Raw genomic sequence first — 19,816 nt, 5'->3', positions numbered from 1 at the left:
TTAAAATATTTCAAAACGCAATGAAAAAAATCCAAAAAGATATGAAACATAATTATCTAGATAAAATAGTTTGAACATAAAGCATATTACAAATCACACATCTTTTATATTATTTATATGATGATTTTTATAAATACTTTTTCTTTTAAATAGATAAATTTTAAACCAAGACTATGTGGTCTAATGGTATCCGGGTTGGACTTTCATTTGGAAGGTTGTAAGTTTGACTCTTAGTGGAGGCGTTGGTTCTTTGTGTTTCAGTAAGTTGAGAAAGTATAATAGAGCCAGTAGCAAACTTATATACTACATTGATTAGATACCATCCTATTTTGACGTGTCTTGTTTGGTTAACATGAGTTGATTGAAATTTTTTTAATATAAGTATATAAAAATTTATAAATTTAAAAATTGCATTAAAAATTTAATATAAAAATTTATATATTTAATATAAAAAATTTTCATAATATGTTTAGTATAAATATATGAAAATTTATATATTAAAAATACGACTCCGTATTAAACACAAAAAATCAATAAAAATAAATTTTTAAAATATACATTAGAATATAAGCAAAGAAGTAAATTTGAGGAATTCTAAAATGTGAAGGGAAGGATTGGATCACCAGCCTTTGATTAAATGAGGTTAAAATTCAAGTATCTTACCAACAAAGTTAATTTACCTTACTGTAAAACATATGTATATAAATTACTTATACTCAATACATATATACTATATATATAAGAGGTAGGATGGGCCCTCCCCCAAGCATGGGCCCTGGGCAAGGGCCCAGCCTGCCCTTGTCCCAAGGCCGGCCCTGGATATAAATTGCCCTTGGACTTTATATATAAATTATAATACATTTTATTACATATATAAGTTATCAAATAATATTACAAGTCTCATAACAAATTTTAACTTTGTAGAAAATCATAGTAAAGTCCTAAACAGTTAAACCGGTTAAAATCGGAAAAATAACAAAAAAATATATGAAGAGATAAAAATGCCCTTACTAAAAATAGAAAAAGTCATGAAAAAAATTAAAAATGTCCAAGAAATAAAAATCTGGAATGTTAAATGACAAAAAAATAATAATCTGAGACTAAATTTTGAATTGCAACTAAAGACTAGGGACCTCTGGTGGAATGAACTCCAAATCCTTATTATAATGATATGGGGAAGAAAAATGCTTTATTCCCCTTTTAAAAATCTTCTTACAAAATTTATAATAATTGAATGTCATAAATTAGTTCACCCCATAAATTTGTTAAACTGTCCGAAAAAGTGTCTATTTCTGGGAGGGTGGGAGATTAGGAGAGAATTACAATTACAAGTATTTCTTTATAATTTGTTGTTTACTTTTATTAACCCAACAATAAACACTTATTATTGTTATTAAGCAGTTAGCTAAAGTGCTCAGCGCTCGTCATAGCGACATTGGCTTCATACTTCTTCTTCGACAACACCACTGGAGTGCTGGAGGGTAGGTACACAACGTTCTACTATCCTACAATCTTTACAATATGTTTCAATGTTTGAACTTTCTGGAAATTGCCATACTGGAATTAGCTTCAGTTATTCATCTAGGGTTCCCGCTCAAGTATCAAATTGAAGGTTTTTTCTTTTTTAATCTTTGATTTATCTTTGGAGTAGTTTATGAAGTTGGAATTGAATTTTAGAGAAATAATCTAATAGTTTAGTTTCGATTTCTGCTGTTTTTAATAGGCATTGTCAGAGTCGTTATTTATAGAATTGCTATCGAGAAGTGAATCTTTTAGTTAATCTTTTCATGATTATGATCCATTTTAGCTGTAAGAATGAGTGTGATGGAGATGATAATGGCTTTGGGGTATTTGGGTATTGGAGGATAATTTAAATCCAATTTATAACCAAGAGTTGTAAGTATCTACTGGGCTTTTTAGGTATTGTACTTCGGGTTAAAATGGTTACTCTGTTGACACTTGATAAAGAAGAAAGAATTAAAATTTATAATCAAACTAAATGTTTCAAATTTTACTGCACATGTCAAATCACTGTTTGAGTTGGTTACACTTCATTCTGTAAATACTGCTTCTTTATTTGCAACCGTTGTAATGTTATTGAATAAGGGGATCTGAAGCTTGCTTTCTTTCTTGTTTGCAGTTGATAGACGTCTTGAACTCCTGACCAACTATGATTCACACAGCAGTTGACACATTTTACCTAACAGATGAGCAGCTTAAGAACTCACCTTCTAGGAGATATGGAATAGATGAAGCCACTGAGAGAACCCTTCGAATCTATGGCTGTGATCTTATCCAAGAAAGTGGAATTTTATTGAAACTGTATCCTATATATTTTTTATTTGTTTAATCTTATTTATTCAGTTATTGATACTGATGCATCTTCAAGTAAGTAGTTGCCATTGTAATAGATTTATTTTATTTTTGGATCAACACATGGCCTCTGTATCTCCTTAATGTGGTTACCTGCAGACCTCAAGCTGTTATGGCCACAGGTCAAGTACTATTCCACCGTTTTTATTGCAAGAAGTCGTTTTCTCATTTTAATGTGAAGGTATATCTATTCTCTTCCCTTGCTCCTTCCAAAAATGAAAGAAAATAATTACTTGTGCAAGTTTAAAAGTTGCAATCTTCATGCTGACATGGCATTATACTATGTGTAGATAGTTGCTGCTAGTTGTGTGTGGCTTGCCTCAAAACTTGAACACTGTCCCAGAAAAGCCGGGCGAGTCCTCATTGTTTTCCACAGAATGGAATGTCGGAGGGAGAATTTACCCATAGAACATTTGGATACTTCTTCGAAGGTTAGATTTTGAATAATCTTTACATTGCACGAGCTGGGGAACAATTTTTTACCATTTTGTAGGTAGACAATTTGTCTAAGTGGGTATTCGTTTGCCTTTTATCATTAGCTTTCTTGGCTATATATCTTCTTTTCTTTGTTTACAAATCTTCTCTAGAAAGACATTCAAAATGACAAGAAAATGATGCTTGTTATTACTTATAAGTATTGCCTTTTGGTTTTATGTCTTTTCAACTGAAGGCAAGTTGGTTTTAGATTTAACACCTGCTATTCATTCTTTGGACAGAAATATGTTGATCTGAAGGCAGATTTATTTAAAACAAAAAGGAGTCTTCAAAAAGAGATGGGCGTCATCTGCCATGTTGAACACCCCCATAAATTTATATCAATTTATCTTACAATTCTTGAGATGCCTCATGAATTGAGACAGGAAGCATGGAATCTTGCAAATGACAGGTATAATTCAAACAAGCAGAACTGTGACATAGTAGATTGTAGATATGATCTGTCTGTTTACAAGCACATGCTCTCTCATGAAATAGTATATGTTGGCAGTACCAGTACTTAGTTTTCTGTATGATTTAAATGCTAATGCAAAATAGTTAGAAGTGATAAAGGAATAGTATTGTGTATGCTTTAAATGTTAATGCAGAATATTTTTAAGTGTTAGGTTCAATCATATTTTTGTGCTCTCTTATAGTTTTTGCTACAAGTACTCTCTGAGCTCCCCTAACATGTTAACAGTTTTACTTGTGGTTCTTTTAGATGTAAAACTTTCCTTGCCCAAAATAATCTATCCCACTGATCTAACAATGATTGATTGATTATCTGATAGTTTACTCCGTATGTAAGCAATGTTTCCACATGAATGCATTTTGATTTTTGATTGTGATGTTCCTAACCTATTTCAACGTGAAGTTGTAAACTGTTGAAGCTTCCAGATGTAACGTCTCAAATTAGGTTCTTGTTTACTATATTTAGAGCTGATAAGCTGTACTTGCTATTATTAATATTTTCTGTGTATTAAATTTGTATGAGATATTGAGATCTATTCAATATTTTAACCTATCAAAAACAAAAGTCTCTGTTGTATTTCTTTTTTGGTTGTAGATTTCCCGACTGTATCAGATTTGAGTTTTTTGGTAGATAGTTTTTAAAGGTGGCACAGTACAGTAATTTCAAATTGTGAACTTGTAGGTTCTTTCCAATTATCTTTGATAACCATGTAGCTCAATTTTCATAATTTCTTTTTCTTTCTTCCATCCTGCTGATGTTTATCCATATTTTGAGCAGTTTGCGCACAACATTGTGTGTTAGATTTAAGAGTGAGGTTGTGGCCTGTGGAGTTGTTTATGCTACAGCCCGTAGGTTTAAAGTTCCCTTGCCTGAGAATCCTCCTTGGTGGAAAGCATTTGATACAGATAAGACTGGGATTGATGAAGTTTGTCGAGTTCTGGCCCATCTATATAGTCTTCCAAAGGCACAATATATACATGTATGCAGGGAAGGTGGTTCATTTTCAACATCAAATAGATCATGGGATTTACCCTCTAAGCCAATGCCTAAGGTCAAAATGCATCCTCTATCAGTCTATTTTAATCTCCTTTAGCTTTTCTACTTTGTCATGTGCTCTTTCTATTATTAAGCACAGAGGGTTTAAGCTCTTATCATTTTCTCTGAAACAAATCAAGGCTCTATTTTTTGTTATCTCATTTAATATAGGTTAAAAACAAAAGGCATCGATCATGTAAACCCAAGAAATTTTCGGCAGCATCAGCAGCAGCTTGGCAACGATCCTTTGACAACGGCAGCAGTTTGGCAGAAAGGTAAATATAGCAAAATTTTTATTTTTATTTCGTTTTGCTTTGTTTTTTGTTTTTTGTTTGTTTTTTAAAATTTCAGTTTTTATTTTCATTATAATGTGTGTGTAAATATTGGAATTTATTTTTGTTTGTTTAATTGATTAAAATATTATTTAGATTTTTTTTATTCGATTATTTATAATATATTACTCCGTATTTAATTGTGAATTGTTGGAATTTTTTTTTCTTTTGTAATTTGTGATATTCATTGATAATATATTAATTTGAGGAAAATTAAAATAAACTAATCCTAATTAATTTCCTATATCCTTATAGTGAGGCTTTATTTATTATTGGATTTGCTAAAAATAATTTATGATATTTATTTAAAGTATATATTAATATTGTATTTTTGAATTGTGTAATTTTTGTTGAATACTTTTATTGTTTTTGTAATGTGATATTTATTTATAATATATTAATTTGAAGGAAATTAAAATGAACTAATCTTAACTAATTCTTTAGATCCTTATAACATAATTAGATTTTATTTATAATATATTAATTTGAAATATCATTTCTAAGTGTGTCCATCTTCATTTATCCATATCTTCTTCCTGCTTAGGCTAAAATTTTATAATCAGACAAATTGATTGTGTGGCAGTGAGAAATATGGATCGAAGTTGAATGTATACACTTGAATATGTGTAAGGAGTTGAAGAGTTTATAAAATTTTCTAATGAAAATAAAATAAAAAATGGTAAAGGATTCATTATGTGTCCTTGTTGTGATTGTAAGATTGATCAAATCCTTTTATTTTCTATTGGTATTTAATCTTTAACCTTAGGAGAAGATAACCTTGAAATATAATATATATATTTAAACGTGTAAGATTAATTGATTATTAATGACATCTTTTGAGCGTTTTATTATATACTTCATTTCATGACATATATATTTGCATGAGTAGGTACATAGGCATGCCCAATGCTTCACAATCTACTTTACAACCTACTTTGAAGAAAGTTTCTCAACCCAAAGCAAGAGGTCCCACAACCTGCAAAAAACTGAAAATGATGAAATTAGATGAAGAACTTTCAGTTGAGTTTGACAAGCACAGTAGGCCAATCGGCCAATATGGAAGCGAGTTTAAGTCCTACCTTGGTACTTTGGTTCGAAGTCATGTAGATATTAATCTTAGCGGCTGGCGTAAAGTGGATAAAAAGATTAAGAATACAATTTGGGAAGAAATTAAGGTATCTAATATTCTAATATATTAAATGTTAATTATTGATATATATATATATATATATATATATATATATATATATATATATATATATATATATATATATATATATATATATATATATAAATAATTATTGATTATTGATTGTGTGTGATATTATTTAGAGGGAGTTCAACATTCCAAATGATGAAAAGAAACATACAGTATTAAGAGTTGCTGGAATGCGGTGGAAAGACTTTAAAGCTAGATTAGTGCGTAATTTTATTTATAAGAAGCACCCAAGATATGAATCTCCCACACAGTTATATGACTTCTTAACTGATGCACAATGGGAGAAATTTGTAGCAAATCGTGAGACTGAGCAGTTCAAGGTATGTTTAATCACTTGTATGAATAATAATAATAATCTTATTATTATTATTATTATTATTATTATTATTATTATTATTATTATTATTATTATTATTAACAAATCACTAAAATAATAATAATAATTTTTACATTGTAGGAGCAAAGTCAGCTGGCAAGGGAACGACAATCGCAAAATAAGCATCCACATTTTTTAGGGTCTGCTGGATATGCTGGTAGAAAGTCAGAGTGGCTTATATCAGACCCTCTGTCTTCACAATCTTCGTGTGCGTCTGTTAACTCAATCATTGCGTCTGATGATCGTAGTTTAGATTGGATTCGGGCAAGATCTAAAAAAGGAAAGGATGGAAATTATTACATTCCCAATGAGAAAACAAAGGAGGTGTTTCAAAAAATTGTAAGTAATAGTTTTTATAAATATCTTGAATGTAAATAATATTGAGAAAAATGCTAATATTTAGTTTACCTTATTTATTAAATAGGTAGAAAAGTGTGAAGAAGTTAGCCAAGGATCATTTCAACCAAAAAGGCACCATGATATATTGTCAGCAGCTACTGGTAAGGAAGATCACTCAGGCTTTGTGAGAGGTGTTGGTGTATACGTCACCATTAGGGATGTTTTTGGCAAGCCAGAGGAGAGAAAATCAAGGTTTGCCGATGTTGAAAATCTTAGAGAGATTATCAAAAAGGAAGTTTATACTGATATTGCTGAGAAAGTCAAGCAAGAAACAATATCAGCAATGCAACCGACGATAGACATCCTAAATGATCAGCTCAAGTACTTAATGAAAAACGCTCCCCAACAGTTTCCTGTTGATCCTAGTGCTTCTACAGGGACACCTCTGAGCACGCGTATTCCTTTTGATCCACCACTTACTCGTAGCAATTGCCACTCAGTTGATCTAAATTCATTTAGCATGATTCAGGTAATATTAAACGTTTTTAATGTTAAATATCATTTCAATAGTTAAATTAACATATATCTTATTTTATGTTGAATAATAGAATCCGACTCGGTGTCGTCTTGCCTTATGTCCTATTGGTGATACACCATTAGTAGTTGCAAGAGGGATAGCTCACCCAATTAAATCTGACACTATAGTGCAAAATCAACCATTGTTACCTAATCATGTAAAGGTTTTGGTAGATGAGGTTGTTAAGGGTGCAGAAGCGTTTATTCTACCGGTGCAAACTCAACACTATACCAACTTGGGAGAGATCTTGAGAAATTTTACACAATGGCCTATGCATTTAGTTCTTTTAGAAGATGTAAGAACTTTTTTCTCTTTTTTTAGAGTTTTATTAAATTTTTCTTGTTTACTTTTTAATTGTTATTATGATTAAAAATTTATATATACAGGAAAATGTAATAATAAATTCAAAAGAACAAAATGAAGAAGAAATGAATGAACAGAGTGATGAGCATGATGGGCTATCTACTACGAAAGCACGACCCCTCCTTGTTGATGATGATGTCTTACAACATTTGGGAAATGAATGCAAGCAACTAGTCACCTTGCTAAAATCAGTGCCTCCCAATTTGGACTACTTCGAGTTGGAGCTTGAGTATGCAATCTTCCATCACAGAAATGTGCCTGCCATTTATGTGATGATGGGGGACATCAAAGACTTATTGACGATGAAATGGCTTGATGTGTCTATTATACAAGTGTTTATACTGTAAGTTTTTTTATATTTTATATTTTTATCAATTTAAAACTTTTATTTGTTCTTGAATTTCTTATTTAAGGATTTTCAGGTGTCTTAATCGGTTGTGCAAGCAAAATGGAGTCAACTCAATTGGGTTTATGTGTCCAACACAGATTTCGAAAGCTAATGTTAACTTAAATATTGATGTTGTTACGACATATCTTGCTCATGTCATGCTTCAACTTAAGAGCCATAAATTCATTTTGGCACCATACCATCAAGAGTAAGATAATTAGTTCTTTTTCTTTATTTATATAATTTAATTTGAATTATTTTTATTAAATGTCTAATACACATGTTTATAAAATGTAGACACCATTGGTTGTTGCTAGTGATTTCTGTTAATCCGAAAATGGTATACGTCTTAGATCCTATAGAATGTGACCGCACCCTAGAAATCAAGCCAGCATTGAATATGTAAGTAAAATTATTAATACATATATAACTCTTTGGGTTATTATATTTGTTGTGTAAGTTTGATATTCATTTGTTTGTAAATTGTTGTCCTAAAGACCTAAACTAATATTATAGGGCATTTCGATCATTTACGAGTCAAAGAGGGCAAAGGGCAAGAAACATGGTTGATTGGAAGAAAGTTCGTGTATGAAATTAAAATTTTAATATTAGTATGATTTTTTTTTAGTTAATGTATTGTTTAGATTACTAATATAGTAATATATATACTTTTTAGTGTCCTCAACAATCAGGAGGTGTTGAGTGTGGATACTATGTTATGAGATATATGTATGAGATGTGCACAAGATATTCTGACTACACTTCTTTGGATGAGGTATGTAAAAAGTAATAGAACTAGGTATATTTTTTAAAACATTTAATTATAGCGCAGTAATGATATAATTACTAATTTGTTCATTTGAAAATTTTGCAGGCATTTCAAGAAGTTAATGCTTACCCCAACAAGGAAATCGATGAGATACGCACCATGTGGGTGAAATATTTTATGGAAGAATGCATATAGTTTCTAATACTGTAATTGATTGTAGCTAGCAAACTATTATATATATATATATATATATATATATATATATATATATATATATATATATATTACGTGTCAGGTTGAATGTGTTAAAGTAGTGTAATTAGCAATATATATTATCTGATTTTATATTAAAAATTATGGTCGTTAGATGTGTTTGTTTAAATTTATGCATTATAGATTAATTTGTTGGTTGAAATTTAATTGAGATGTATATGTGGATAGATGGATGGTTGAATGTGTTGAGAGATATATTGTTAGATGATAGTTGGTGATTGATTGTTTTGAATGTGTTGGATGGGATCTGATTGTAGAATTTGAATGATTCAAATTGAATATTGGATGATAAATTTTCTGTTGAGTAGGAATTATGGGTGTCTGTTTTAAAAGTCTGAAACAGGTGCCTATTCTTTTTAATATTTTAAAAGAATTATACACATCTTTTGTTGGATGAACAATAGATGCAATTGGACTTTTCTATATTAGTTGAAGAAGTCAGTGTGTTTGATTGGGACTTTTGCACCTTACTATGGGTTTGATGTCGATTACTATGTTTGTTTGTTTATTTATTTTTGTTATCCTACTATTAGAATAAAACCTTTTAATAATCACAAAACCTATTATGCCAATGATCTTATGATTTAGTGTTAATGAAGTGACTCTTTCAATGGGAGGTCATGAGTTCGCCCTCTAGTAAGGGTATTATTGACTCTTAGTAGTACTATTCTTTACTTTTAAACAAGAGTTAATTACCATTTCAATTCCCAATTTGATCTTTGAATTGTTTAAAATTTTGTCAATTAAATCTTTTCAAGGACTAATATGGTGATTTTCACATTTTTAAAATTTCGTCAATTTGGTCCCTGAAAGAGTTTAGATAAAATTTTAAATCTTTATAGTGATTTTCACATTTTAAAATTTCGTCAATTTGATCCCTAAAAGTGTTTAATTAACAAAATTTTAAAATAATTCGAGAATCTGGTTGAAATTGAAAACTAAGGACTACATTGCCAATTGAGAGATCAAAATGTTGATTTCCCCTTTAAACAATGAAATAAAAAATAAGGTAGAAAAAAATAAAAATAAATAAATAAAAAGGTTGTTGCACATGCATTGATTATGGAATTTTAATATATATACACATATATGTGTATATATATATGTCTTATATACTTTTATATATTTATTTATTTTTATTTTAATTAATTAATTAATTATTTATTTTGATTCTAATTCCTATTTATTACAATTACCGAGTATTCGATTTCAATTACCATTCTAATTACCATGTTTAACCAAAATTCAACAACTGAGCATATGTGCAAAGTTGGTGGGGAAAAGGCCAGGGACCTAAGAAAAGGATTAGCAAAAGAGAGAGGGGAGAAGAAGGAAAAATCAAAGTCATGGGTAACATTCTGATTAGCTCTTGAAGCTTTTCACTCATACCATATGTTTACTAAACTGATATAAAAACAGCACATCTGGAAATAGCCAAAACTCTTGAGGTATATTTCCTCAATCCTAAGTAAACATGCCACCAAAATTTTCTTAACAATGTTAATTTTATGCAAAGATTGTAACTATCACAGTTCCTCATATTCATCAAGGGAGAAGGATAGCCATAGACATCACTAATGTACATTCATTCACTGTCCAGAGAGATCTTTCTTAGTTTTTTGTAAAGAATGATTATAAACAGAATAGTACATTTGGTGCAATACGAACATTATATATGTGCCCGGGAAGAGTTGTTCGTTTGACATTATATTTTCCTGCTAACTCTAACTTAGCATGTACATATTTAAGCAACTAACTCCATTCGACTTTGTAGCAACGGAAACCTAGCTAGCATGGTTGAGTTGGAGCAGTAGAAGGTGGGATTGCCTCGACGTTCAGAAGGGGTTTGATGTTTCTACTTCGCATGTAGCTTAGGAACTGCCATGGTAACTCTTCCAACATAGCTTGCACTACTTCAATTTGTCCACCTGCATACATACAATTATATAACGGCATAAAAATTCTCGGTTTTTTTTTTTTTTTTTTTTTTTTTTTTTTTTTTTTGCATGTGTTCATATATAGGAGCGCTGCAGAAGAGAGGACACACACGTATGGACTTACCAAGCACTTCACGCATGGGAACAAACTGCACAATGTCTCGTGTAGCTACCCTTCCGGTGGAGCTCTCTAGTAGTCGTCCATTATCAGCGTCGAGGATCTATCCCATGAAAAACACGATTTTATCATTGGATCCACCTTCGTTTTTCTAAAACGAGAAAGTGTGTAAACAGACTGTGTATGTACCTCCATTTGTGTAAAATCTGCATTGCCAACTCCAATGATAAGAATCGAAAGTGGCAGATCAGATGCCATTACAATTGCGTCTTTCGTTTCTTGAAGATCAGTAAGAACTCCATCCTACAGCCAAGGCAAAATAACGTTACATATAGGCACTAAATGTACGAGATCGAGCAAATTAAATCCTATTTTTCCCACTGCATATATACCGTGATAATCAGCAAGACAAAGTATTTGTTGTGGTTGTCTTTGAGGGACTTGGCAGCAATCTTTGCAGCATTGTTAATAACATGGCTGAACAAAGTGGGTCCTGAAAGACTTACATTGTGCAAAGCACTTGAATATGCATTCATAATCCCTCCCACCCCTTGAACCTGTGAAAGAGCATTTGTGTCAAACCTTAATAATACATGACATTGTTGTATTCAACAATAGCCCAAAGGTTAAGTTGCTGTCTCCAACAAGACCAAGAGTGTTCAAAACAACTACGAATTCAAACCTAGCTCGCAAATTATACCATGGACCATGGTCCACAATTCAAGTCGACCTTGCATTGCAGACCCTGGTCCAAAATCACATTCAGATCCTGTGCATGCAGTTAACAACAGTGTTGCAAAAATCGCGCCCAGGCACCGATTATCGGCGTCTGGGCGCTAGGCGGTCCTCCAGGCGCCTAGCGATTTTTTCAACCTTGGTTAACAGATTATATACCTATAGATATGTTAATTGTAGTAAGCACATAATTTATTAACAGAAAGTTCATAATATGTTAACAGTAAACACATAATCTAAATGTCATTTTGGACCAGCGTCCACAATGCAAGGTAAACCTTGATTCGTCGTATAACAATTGCTAGTAGCTGAAGTAATATAAAACCAAATCATAACACAAAAACATGCACAAACAAACTATATAATGATCTGCGCGAAGAAAAACAAAATAGTTGAGTTTTCTCTTAGATTCAATATAGACTTCTAACCTCGGAGGAACTTGAACTTCCACTTAAGTTGAAACAATGAGATACTGATCCAGTATATGTCATTCCTCCAAAGCCCCAAGCAGGAAAACATCTATCATAATCATAGAATTGTATAACCTCTCCCACCTCCTTTATAGCCTGAAGCAAGTACAGTATTTAGTCAATTTCATATTGTGGACCGAAGAGAGTTCTCAATACATCGTAATGATAACATTTAGTTTAATTTCTTATAGAAGATGGCATTCCCCTTATTACCTTCTGGTAAGAATTTAAGTTTCCTTGAGGATCAATATAATGTAGAGAACTGGGATTTTGAGGGTTTCCATTTGAAGCTGGGCATGCAAAGTAGATGTATCAGCAAAGAACTCTTGAAGAATACCAAAAGAACAATAAAACATAAAAAAGAATAGATATGAAAGATGATACCAGTAAAATCAACAGCAACCATAAAGTTAAGCTCAAATCCACTAGAAATGTAATCGAGAAAGCTATAGAGTTGCTTCTCAAAGCATACTTCCACAAAGAGTTGAGCCTTCAAAAGCTGAACGGAAAATACTGGTGAGTCACATAGTACATGCATGTGGTGCAAAGACTCTACAAGTCATGGAGAAAGCGGAAAAACATAAAAGTTTGACTCCCACCAACATCTTGGAGCTAGGGCTCTCCAAACTAGAGTTCGGGCCCTTGGGCTCCCTAAGTTAGCAGGAAGTATGGAGATGAATCCCTTGTGCGCAGAGTCAACGACAAAGATTGACTGGGAGATTGCTTGGGCAACTTGCGATTTACCTCCTCCAGTGACTCTTAGGCAGAGGTTTTGGGGGCTTAAGATTAATTTAGCGTAAGCCAGAAAACTTAATGTATCAAAAAAAAAAACATATACATAAAGTACAAATGTAACTAAAACCTTTTCTTGATTCCGGAACCCAGAAGGTGGTTTGACAAAATTTGCTCCAGCTTTAGCATTATGAAGATTTTGAAGCTCTGCAACTGTCGTCTGTAATTTTCTGCATGATGTAAAAACCATTCCATTAAAACTAAAATCCAAGGGGTAAGATGTTTTAAATAAGCTAAATATAAAGAGAAAGAATGAAGGATATAAATATATCCTGTGCATACCCGACGAGTACATGATTACCACTGCTCTTGAAGTCAAAACACTCAATGATTAGAGGGTTATCCTACAACAAACATAGGAAATATGAAGGTAGCATTTGATTCAAATGTTGGAATCAGAATCGTAATTAGAATCAAATACTTGATAATTGTAATGGGTTTAAGTAGAAAAAGTTTCTTTGTTTGGTAGTAAATAGGAATTGGAATCAAAGTGTAACAAATGTATGCAAAGTTGCAAACAATATTAAGAAGTTTCTAAGAAAGAAGATGACATATACATACCTTGCTTACATATTGTTCGATGGATAGACACAAGGGCTTCCATATGGGAGTTACGTTGTTCTTCACGACTTCAGTCTTACAAATTGGAACAGATACTCCAGCTTCAACAATCCTAGATATTCTCAAGAAAGGATCCTAGAAGATTGAAGCAGAAGAAAACAAGAAAATTAAACGAGGTTACGAGCAACACAAAACTCAACTCCATCATATCCTATACATACACTTTTCGAGAATATGCCTTTGTTTTCCAGATTTGTACACCTTAGCGTCAACTCCACAGCATTCTTCGAAACAACAAGTTCTTCTGCATGGATTGTAAGTGTACCAAAGTTCTTCGAGCCATGCACAAATCTATTGCGAAGATTCAATGTTAACAGCTGATTTTGTTTGGTCACAATCTGGAATAGTCAAATGGGAAAATAAGCAAAAGTGCAAGATATATCTTCATGCCATACAAATAGAGCTGTCAATACAGGCTGGCAGGGCGGGCCACCAATGGCCAGGCCCACCCCACCCCGCCATGATACAAAGGAGGAAATGCCTACAATAGTAACTAGATGTGTCATAACAAGTAGTCTCGATATCCAAGATAGCTAATAAATCTTTATAGTTTCATTCCTTCTATCAATCTCATCACTACGACTCAACTTAACAAGAACTTCATGATAATTGATAATAATAGTATAATGCCGGAATTTAGTTCCAATTTGCCTTTGTTAAGCAAGCAACATAACACACCTCAGAGAGAGCACAATTTGCTTCACCAAGGAAATCTTGGTCCTTCAACTTCAGTGCCTTCACAGGTAAATTATTGTATTTCGAGTCCACGTCATAGATATGAAAGCTGAAAAGAGAGTGAATAGACATTTCTAAAATGAGAGAGATGCAGGGATTATGAGTACAAATTAAAGCACTTACATCAATGGTTGAGGAATCTCAAACTGGTATGTAATATTGATTTTTTGAATCCAAGTAGGATTCAAATTGTTCATTATCACTTCCGTGCGTCCAACTTCTAAAAGGGTTCCATCCCTTTTCTTTACATACACTACTGCCATGGGATCACTCTGCAATTAAAAGATGGAAGCACCAAAATATTGTCTCAAGTTGGATTCACATACATTCATATTCATATATATAAAAGAGTAATATGTACAACTTCATGGTGAGGTTATTACATAGAAACATAAATTTTCTTCTTCTTTTTTCAATATGTAGCAATTTTGAGTAAAATGTGGTTCGAATTGCAAGCCATTTTCTATATGCAAAATCTTGTGAGGATACCTTTGACATGATGTCACAATCAAGAAGCTTCGAAGCTGATAGAGATAGCTGCATTTCGTTAACAAGATACGTTGTAATGCCATGTTAGTATTAAGATTTTGTAACAAAACAAAAAATTTAACAAGAAGCATATATGGACAAGTTACTCATGGAAAAAACATAATAAAGCACAAGAACCCGAAAATGATTCAAACGGATTCCGCATAACATTATGGTTTCAGTAATCAGCTTGGAGATTTCTCAAGATCTCCATTCCATGTTATTTCATGACTAAATTCCCATTGAACTAAAATTTTAGTTATGTATGTCATTGTCAGGATCAAGCGCTTAACTGGTCCTTATATGTCACATTTTCACGACACAATTGCTCGATTTGGCCTTTAGACTTCCGCTCAATAATCTCCTAGTCACCTGGTGCACCCTTTATAGCTCAATAATCTCCTAGTCACCTGGTGCGCTATTTACCGACTTCCACCCAACGACATCAATTTAACAAAATTTCACTTGATTACATAAACAATTAGAATTAGTTCTCAAGATCCGTAGTTCAGTGTTATTTGAGGACCAGATCTCATTGAACCCAAAGTTTACTTGTGTCATCAATTTGTTTAAGTTAGTTTCTGGGTGTAGGCTTTGTAGGCCAATGATATAAATTAGTATATTTAAAAATGAGAAGCTTCAAAAAAAAATAAAAATGAGAAGCTGAAACAAGGATTGTTGACTACGTACAAAAGGTTGACTTGACTTGACTATAAAATCTAGAGAGGGTGTATTTACACTTTTTTTAATAAAAAATAAATAAGATGTGACATTAGTTTCATCATTCCAAATGGACCCACTTTTTGAATTTCTTAAATCTGAACCATTTTCCTTTTGAGATTTGTTATTCATGGGCGAAACTAACTCTTTTTCTTTTTGTTTATTTATTTTAATTTTTGAATTTAATAATTATTTTATTATAATTATAATGTCTAAATATACAAATACAAATTTTATATATACTAATATTAATCTTAATATTTTAAAAAATTAATTAAAAATAACATCAGTCAAAAAACCAGAATCCGAATATAAATTACAATTAAATTTCAAAAAGACCAATAAAAATTTTAGTAGAAAAGTGCACAGATCACACATAATATCAACTATGGATAATGGATTTGACAACACCTGGTAGTGTTCACCTTTGTTTTTTCACGAACACACACAAAAAAAAAAGTATATAATTTATATATATATATATATATATATATATATATATATATATATATTAAATACACGGTGATTCTTTATAAGATCACTTTATCAAATATTTTCAGTCCAAAAAACTTAAACCTCAATTCAGAGTTCAAAAACAATTTAGAATGATAACCGAAATAAAAATAATAAAAATTAAATTGATTGGAGAACCAGCCTAGTTACTTGATAACAATAAAGTTATAAATTTAATAGTAATTGAGATTTTAAATTGAAGTGATTGCAAGGTAGAGCGATTGAATTTGAGGGTTCTGAAGCTTTAGTTAGTAGTAATTGAGAAGAAAATAAACCTGAATTTGGGAGGCGAGATGGCGTTGTCCCTGCGCGCGGAAGTAAAAATCAACTGCGTCGTTTTTCCCCTCAGCGCCGCCGCCGCCAAAACCCTGGGCCCCACCGCCGCCTACACCCTGTTTCCCACCTTTTACATCAGAAACACAGTTACCCATTCTCTCTTTCTCTCTTTCTCTCTTTTGCTCGAATGGCCTCCCATCACCATTTATAATTTGTATTGTTCCTTACACAATTTCTAAGAAATTTCGTTTCATAATTTAGGAAAAAACTCTCTTTCGGAATTTGTTCAAAGGAAAGCACTCTTCCCTCAAATTTAGGAAAAACTCTAACGCGTAGAAAATATTTAAAATTTTATAGAAAGAAATTAGTATTGATTCTATTATTTGGTTGGTGTGAAATGAATTATTAAAAATATTAATTATATTAATGTTCACTCCGAGAGGCACAGGAGCTGGCCCAAAAAGGATATTCTGTTGGGATATTAATTATATTATTTGGTTCCATTTAAAATCGTAAAAATATTGAGTATAATTACTAATATATTCCTACACAATAATAGTGATTCTTAAATTAAAATATTATAGTGTCTATGGATAGAATAGCTGCAATAGTTACTCATGTGGTATGCAAGACTTCTCAAACAGAGTCAGTCTTGGATAGCCAGATCATTAACATCAAAGAAGCTTTAGGTTCCTCTAATGAATTCAGCTTCAATCTTGTAACACAGTTTGCGATTCAAGTTTCTTTTTGCATTGCTAGGAAAATTGTTTCTATGTCTGACTGTAAAGAATGTCTTATCATTCTATCGATCTTTATTGTAACTGTTTCAGCTTATGATTAATGAACTAATAAAAAAAAAAGGTCTATGTAAGTGATAATTAATTGTTCCCAATGTTCATGAAAACGAAAGAAAATGTGTTAAATATGTCACTAAAATTATCTATTTTGTGTAATTGGATCACTAAATTAGAAAAAGGGGTGTAATTGAGTTATCAAACAAGCACATTATGTGCAATTGAGACTTTTTTTTTTTTATTTCTTTTAATGTAATTTGAATTAAAAACATTTCAATCTTACTCCTAACTAATATGACAATTGAAAGAGCAACTTTTAGTACATACCATATAATCAATATAATCAGATTTTACTGGAAAAAATTAAAAAACTATATAAATTACACACATTTTGCTTGTTTGATGGTCTAATTACACACTTTTTAAATTTAATGACTCAATTACACAAAAGTACAAAGTTCAATAACATATTTGATTCCTTTTCCAAAACAAAATATCAATGTTGAGCCTTCAAACTTTTTTTCCCAATAACATGTGTAATAACCTATTCATTACATAATAAACTCACTAGCAATTGATTCAATTTTATTACTAAAATAAAACAATAAATATTAAATTACTTTTAAAATTGGTAAATGCTTAATAAATTAAAACGAAGAAGAAGAATAAGAAAATAAATGTATTATTAACTAATGAGCTATTGCGACTATTGACATTGTTAATGTTCCTATTAAAATTGACCATTGGCATTATTGACGTGACATGACGTCATTACTACCACATCAACATGATCTAATGTGTCAACTAGCTAGTTTTGAACCCTCTCATTAAAATATTATCATCTTACTATATAGTATATATATACAACCACGTACTTTGGTATTGCTTTGTGAAATTTAATTAAAGGCCATCTTAGAATGAGCTGTAAACATTTTTATTTATATTTGAAAAAAAAAAAGAAGAAGAAAGGTTCTATATCAATTAAAATAAACTTAAATTAGTTTTTTAAATTTATATTGATTTAAAAATTTAATAATAATGATTAAAATTTTAAAATTTCAATATATTCGTACTTGTAATTTTGTAAGAACTAACCTATTTAATTTTTTTTTAATTTTAAAATGTGGTTTTAAAACACATGTATTTTGAAAATGAATTTAAATATGTTAGTTTGATTTTATTATTATTTTTTTAAATACAAGTACTTTTTTTTTTTTTTGAAAATTTAAATACAAGTACAATTACATTGAAATTTGAAAATTTTAATCGTGATATGGAATCGCTAGTCTGAACCACTTAAGGCTATTTTTTTTCACAAGTAATATGGAACAAAATACACATGGAGTTTACATATAAGTTTATCTTTAGTATTTTTTAATTAAATTTGTAAATAATATTTTAATAAATTTATTACAAGATAAAATATTTTAATCAAAATAAATAATGAAAAATAAAAATTTGTTATATTATAACGCAAATATATTAATCATTTTCAGTTGGAATTGAAAATGGATGTTTAGATTGATTGATTATTGTACAAATTTATATTTATTAGTGTAAATCCACTAGTTTATTGGAATTAAAAGTTTAAAATATTAATTTAAAAATATCAAAAGTTTTAGTTGAGTCTACCTGATAAGGTGGACAACTCAAAATTTTAAAGTTAGGGCCACAAATTTTAAATCTAACAAAAATAAAATGATTAGCCAGAATCGATACGTCTGATAGTCTTATAGGGCGAGTCTAAAATTGAAGGAGCTGGTCCGATCGACATCTCTATCCACAATTAGTTACTACATAAATTCTACTCTCCATGTGGCAATCTTAAAAATAAAAATATTTTTTTTTTCATTCACTTTGGTGAATTGGATAATGGATAACCTCACCATGAATTAATAATAAAAAAATCATATAATAATCAAATATAAAAAAAAAAATCACAAAATAGTACCATGATAGTGATTTTTATAGGACATGTAGCATGACTTTTTGAACAATTTAGATAAAACTATACGTCATTTTAAACAACCTTGATCATATTATGCATCACTTTGAAAAAATTCTGCTTTTTTTTTTTAAATGTTTTTTTTCCACATTACCATAGGTTTGTAAGAACCCTTATTTATTTGGTGAATTGTTGATAGAGAATATCACCACAAATTATCGTATAGACTCGAGACTACCTTACAAGGTAGACACTGTATTGTATTATGCAGTCCAAAGTAAATCATTGTCCATGGTATAATAACTCGAATATCACATATGCATAAGTGGACAAGTCTTTTTTTTTTTTTTTTTTTTTTTAAAGAGAAGGGAGAAGTGGATACGTCTCTTTATCCACGAGAAACTTTCTCTGAATACGCACCAAATTATAAACTTGGATCGCACGACTTCGCCATTTCCGTCCACTGCGTAACAATATAATTCTTAATTTGGATGTCGTGTTTGAAAAGTTGTGTGGAATGTGGAGTGTCTCATCTTATTATTATTATTATTATTATTATTTTTTTTTTTTTAAAGTCAAATATTGCACGATAGTACGTGATTAAATAAATATTTAATGTTAATGATTTTGTAGTCAGGGACG

General features: G+C 30.9%; 2 protein-coding genes across 5 annotated transcripts; one reads left to right on the top strand and one right to left on the bottom strand.

Moving 5' to 3' along the window:
• The first annotated feature begins 1,301 nt into the window (after window positions 1-1,301).
• On the top strand, window positions 1,302-9,301 carry LOC109182188. 4 transcript variants are annotated; one of them, XM_019332285.1, is made up of 19 exons: window positions 1,302-1,485; window positions 2,141-2,322; window positions 2,473-2,554; window positions 2,664-2,804; window positions 3,090-3,259; window positions 4,097-4,370; window positions 4,526-4,629; window positions 5,576-5,861; window positions 6,019-6,225; window positions 6,363-6,620; window positions 6,706-7,149; window positions 7,229-7,492; window positions 7,584-7,903; window positions 7,983-8,156; window positions 8,246-8,350; window positions 8,465-8,534; window positions 8,625-8,723; window positions 8,823-8,947; window positions 8,979-9,301. In XM_019332285.1, the coding sequence occupies exons 2-18, from the start codon at window positions 2,171-2,173 to the stop codon at window positions 8,910-8,912; spliced, it is 3,240 nt and encodes a 1,079-aa protein (XP_019187830.1). In that variant the 5' UTR covers window positions 1,302-1,485; window positions 2,141-2,170; the 3' UTR covers window positions 8,913-8,947; window positions 8,979-9,301. The 4 variants fall into 4 exon arrangements, with proteins under 4 accessions (XP_019187830.1, XP_019187831.1, XP_019187829.1 ...); XM_019332286.1 differs by having other exon boundaries at window positions 1,302-1,481; window positions 8,823-9,301; XM_019332284.1 differs by having other exon boundaries at window positions 8,823-9,301.
• A 1,304-nt stretch (window positions 9,302-10,605) lies between these two features.
• Window positions 10,606-16,743, bottom strand: LOC109182190 (protein BONZAI 3). The gene is made up of 15 exons (XM_019332288.1): window positions 16,435-16,743; window positions 14,888-14,935; window positions 14,522-14,670; window positions 14,342-14,447; window positions 13,825-14,001; window positions 13,604-13,738; window positions 13,325-13,386; window positions 13,113-13,212; window positions 12,635-12,749; window positions 12,464-12,540; window positions 12,209-12,346; window positions 11,438-11,602; window positions 11,235-11,348; window positions 11,052-11,148; window positions 10,606-10,918 (listed from the first exon to the last, which is right to left on the bottom strand). Exons 1-15 carry the CDS (start codon window positions 16,588-16,590, stop codon window positions 10,779-10,781), a joined length of 1,779 nt encoding a protein of 592 aa, XP_019187833.1. The 5' UTR covers window positions 16,591-16,743; the 3' UTR covers window positions 10,606-10,778.
• Window positions 16,744-19,816: the final 3,073 nt, after the last annotated feature.

This window comes from Ipomoea nil, unplaced genomic scaffold, assembly GCF_001879475.1.
Source record: "Ipomoea nil cultivar Tokyo-kokei standard unplaced genomic scaffold, Asagao_1.1 scaffold1043, whole genome shotgun sequence".
Lineage (NCBI taxonomy): Eukaryota > Viridiplantae > Streptophyta > Magnoliopsida > Solanales > Convolvulaceae > Ipomoea > Ipomoea nil.
The sequence above is the reverse complement of the archived record's forward strand: the minus strand, read 5'-3'. Positions and strand labels throughout refer to the sequence as shown.

Bases quoted from the DNA above. Each gene is read 5' to 3' on its own strand.
- LOC109182188 (XM_019332286.1), top strand. From the start codon at position 2,171: ATGATTCACACAGCAGTTGACACATTTTACCTAACAGATGAGCAGCTT. The intron at 7,904-7,982 runs GTAAGTTTTTTT...AAGGATTTTCAG, and splicing joins ATTATACAAGTGTTTATACT to GTGTCTTAATCGGTTGTGCA. The intron at 8,351-8,464 runs GTAAGTAAAATT...CTAATATTATAG, and splicing joins ATCAAGCCAGCATTGAATAT to GGCATTTCGATCATTTACGA.
- LOC109182190 (XM_019332288.1), bottom strand. From the start codon at position 16,590: ATGGGTAACTGTGTTTCTGATGTAAAAGGTGGGAAACAGGGTGTAGGC. The intron at 14,936-16,434 runs GTTTATTTTCTT...AACGAAATGCAG, and splicing joins ATCTCGCCTCCCAAATTCAG to CTATCTCTATCAGCTTCGAA. The intron at 11,603-12,208 runs GTTAGAAGTCTA...GCTCTTTCACAG, and splicing joins GAAGTTCAAGTTCCTCCGAG to GTTCAAGGGGTGGGAGGGAT.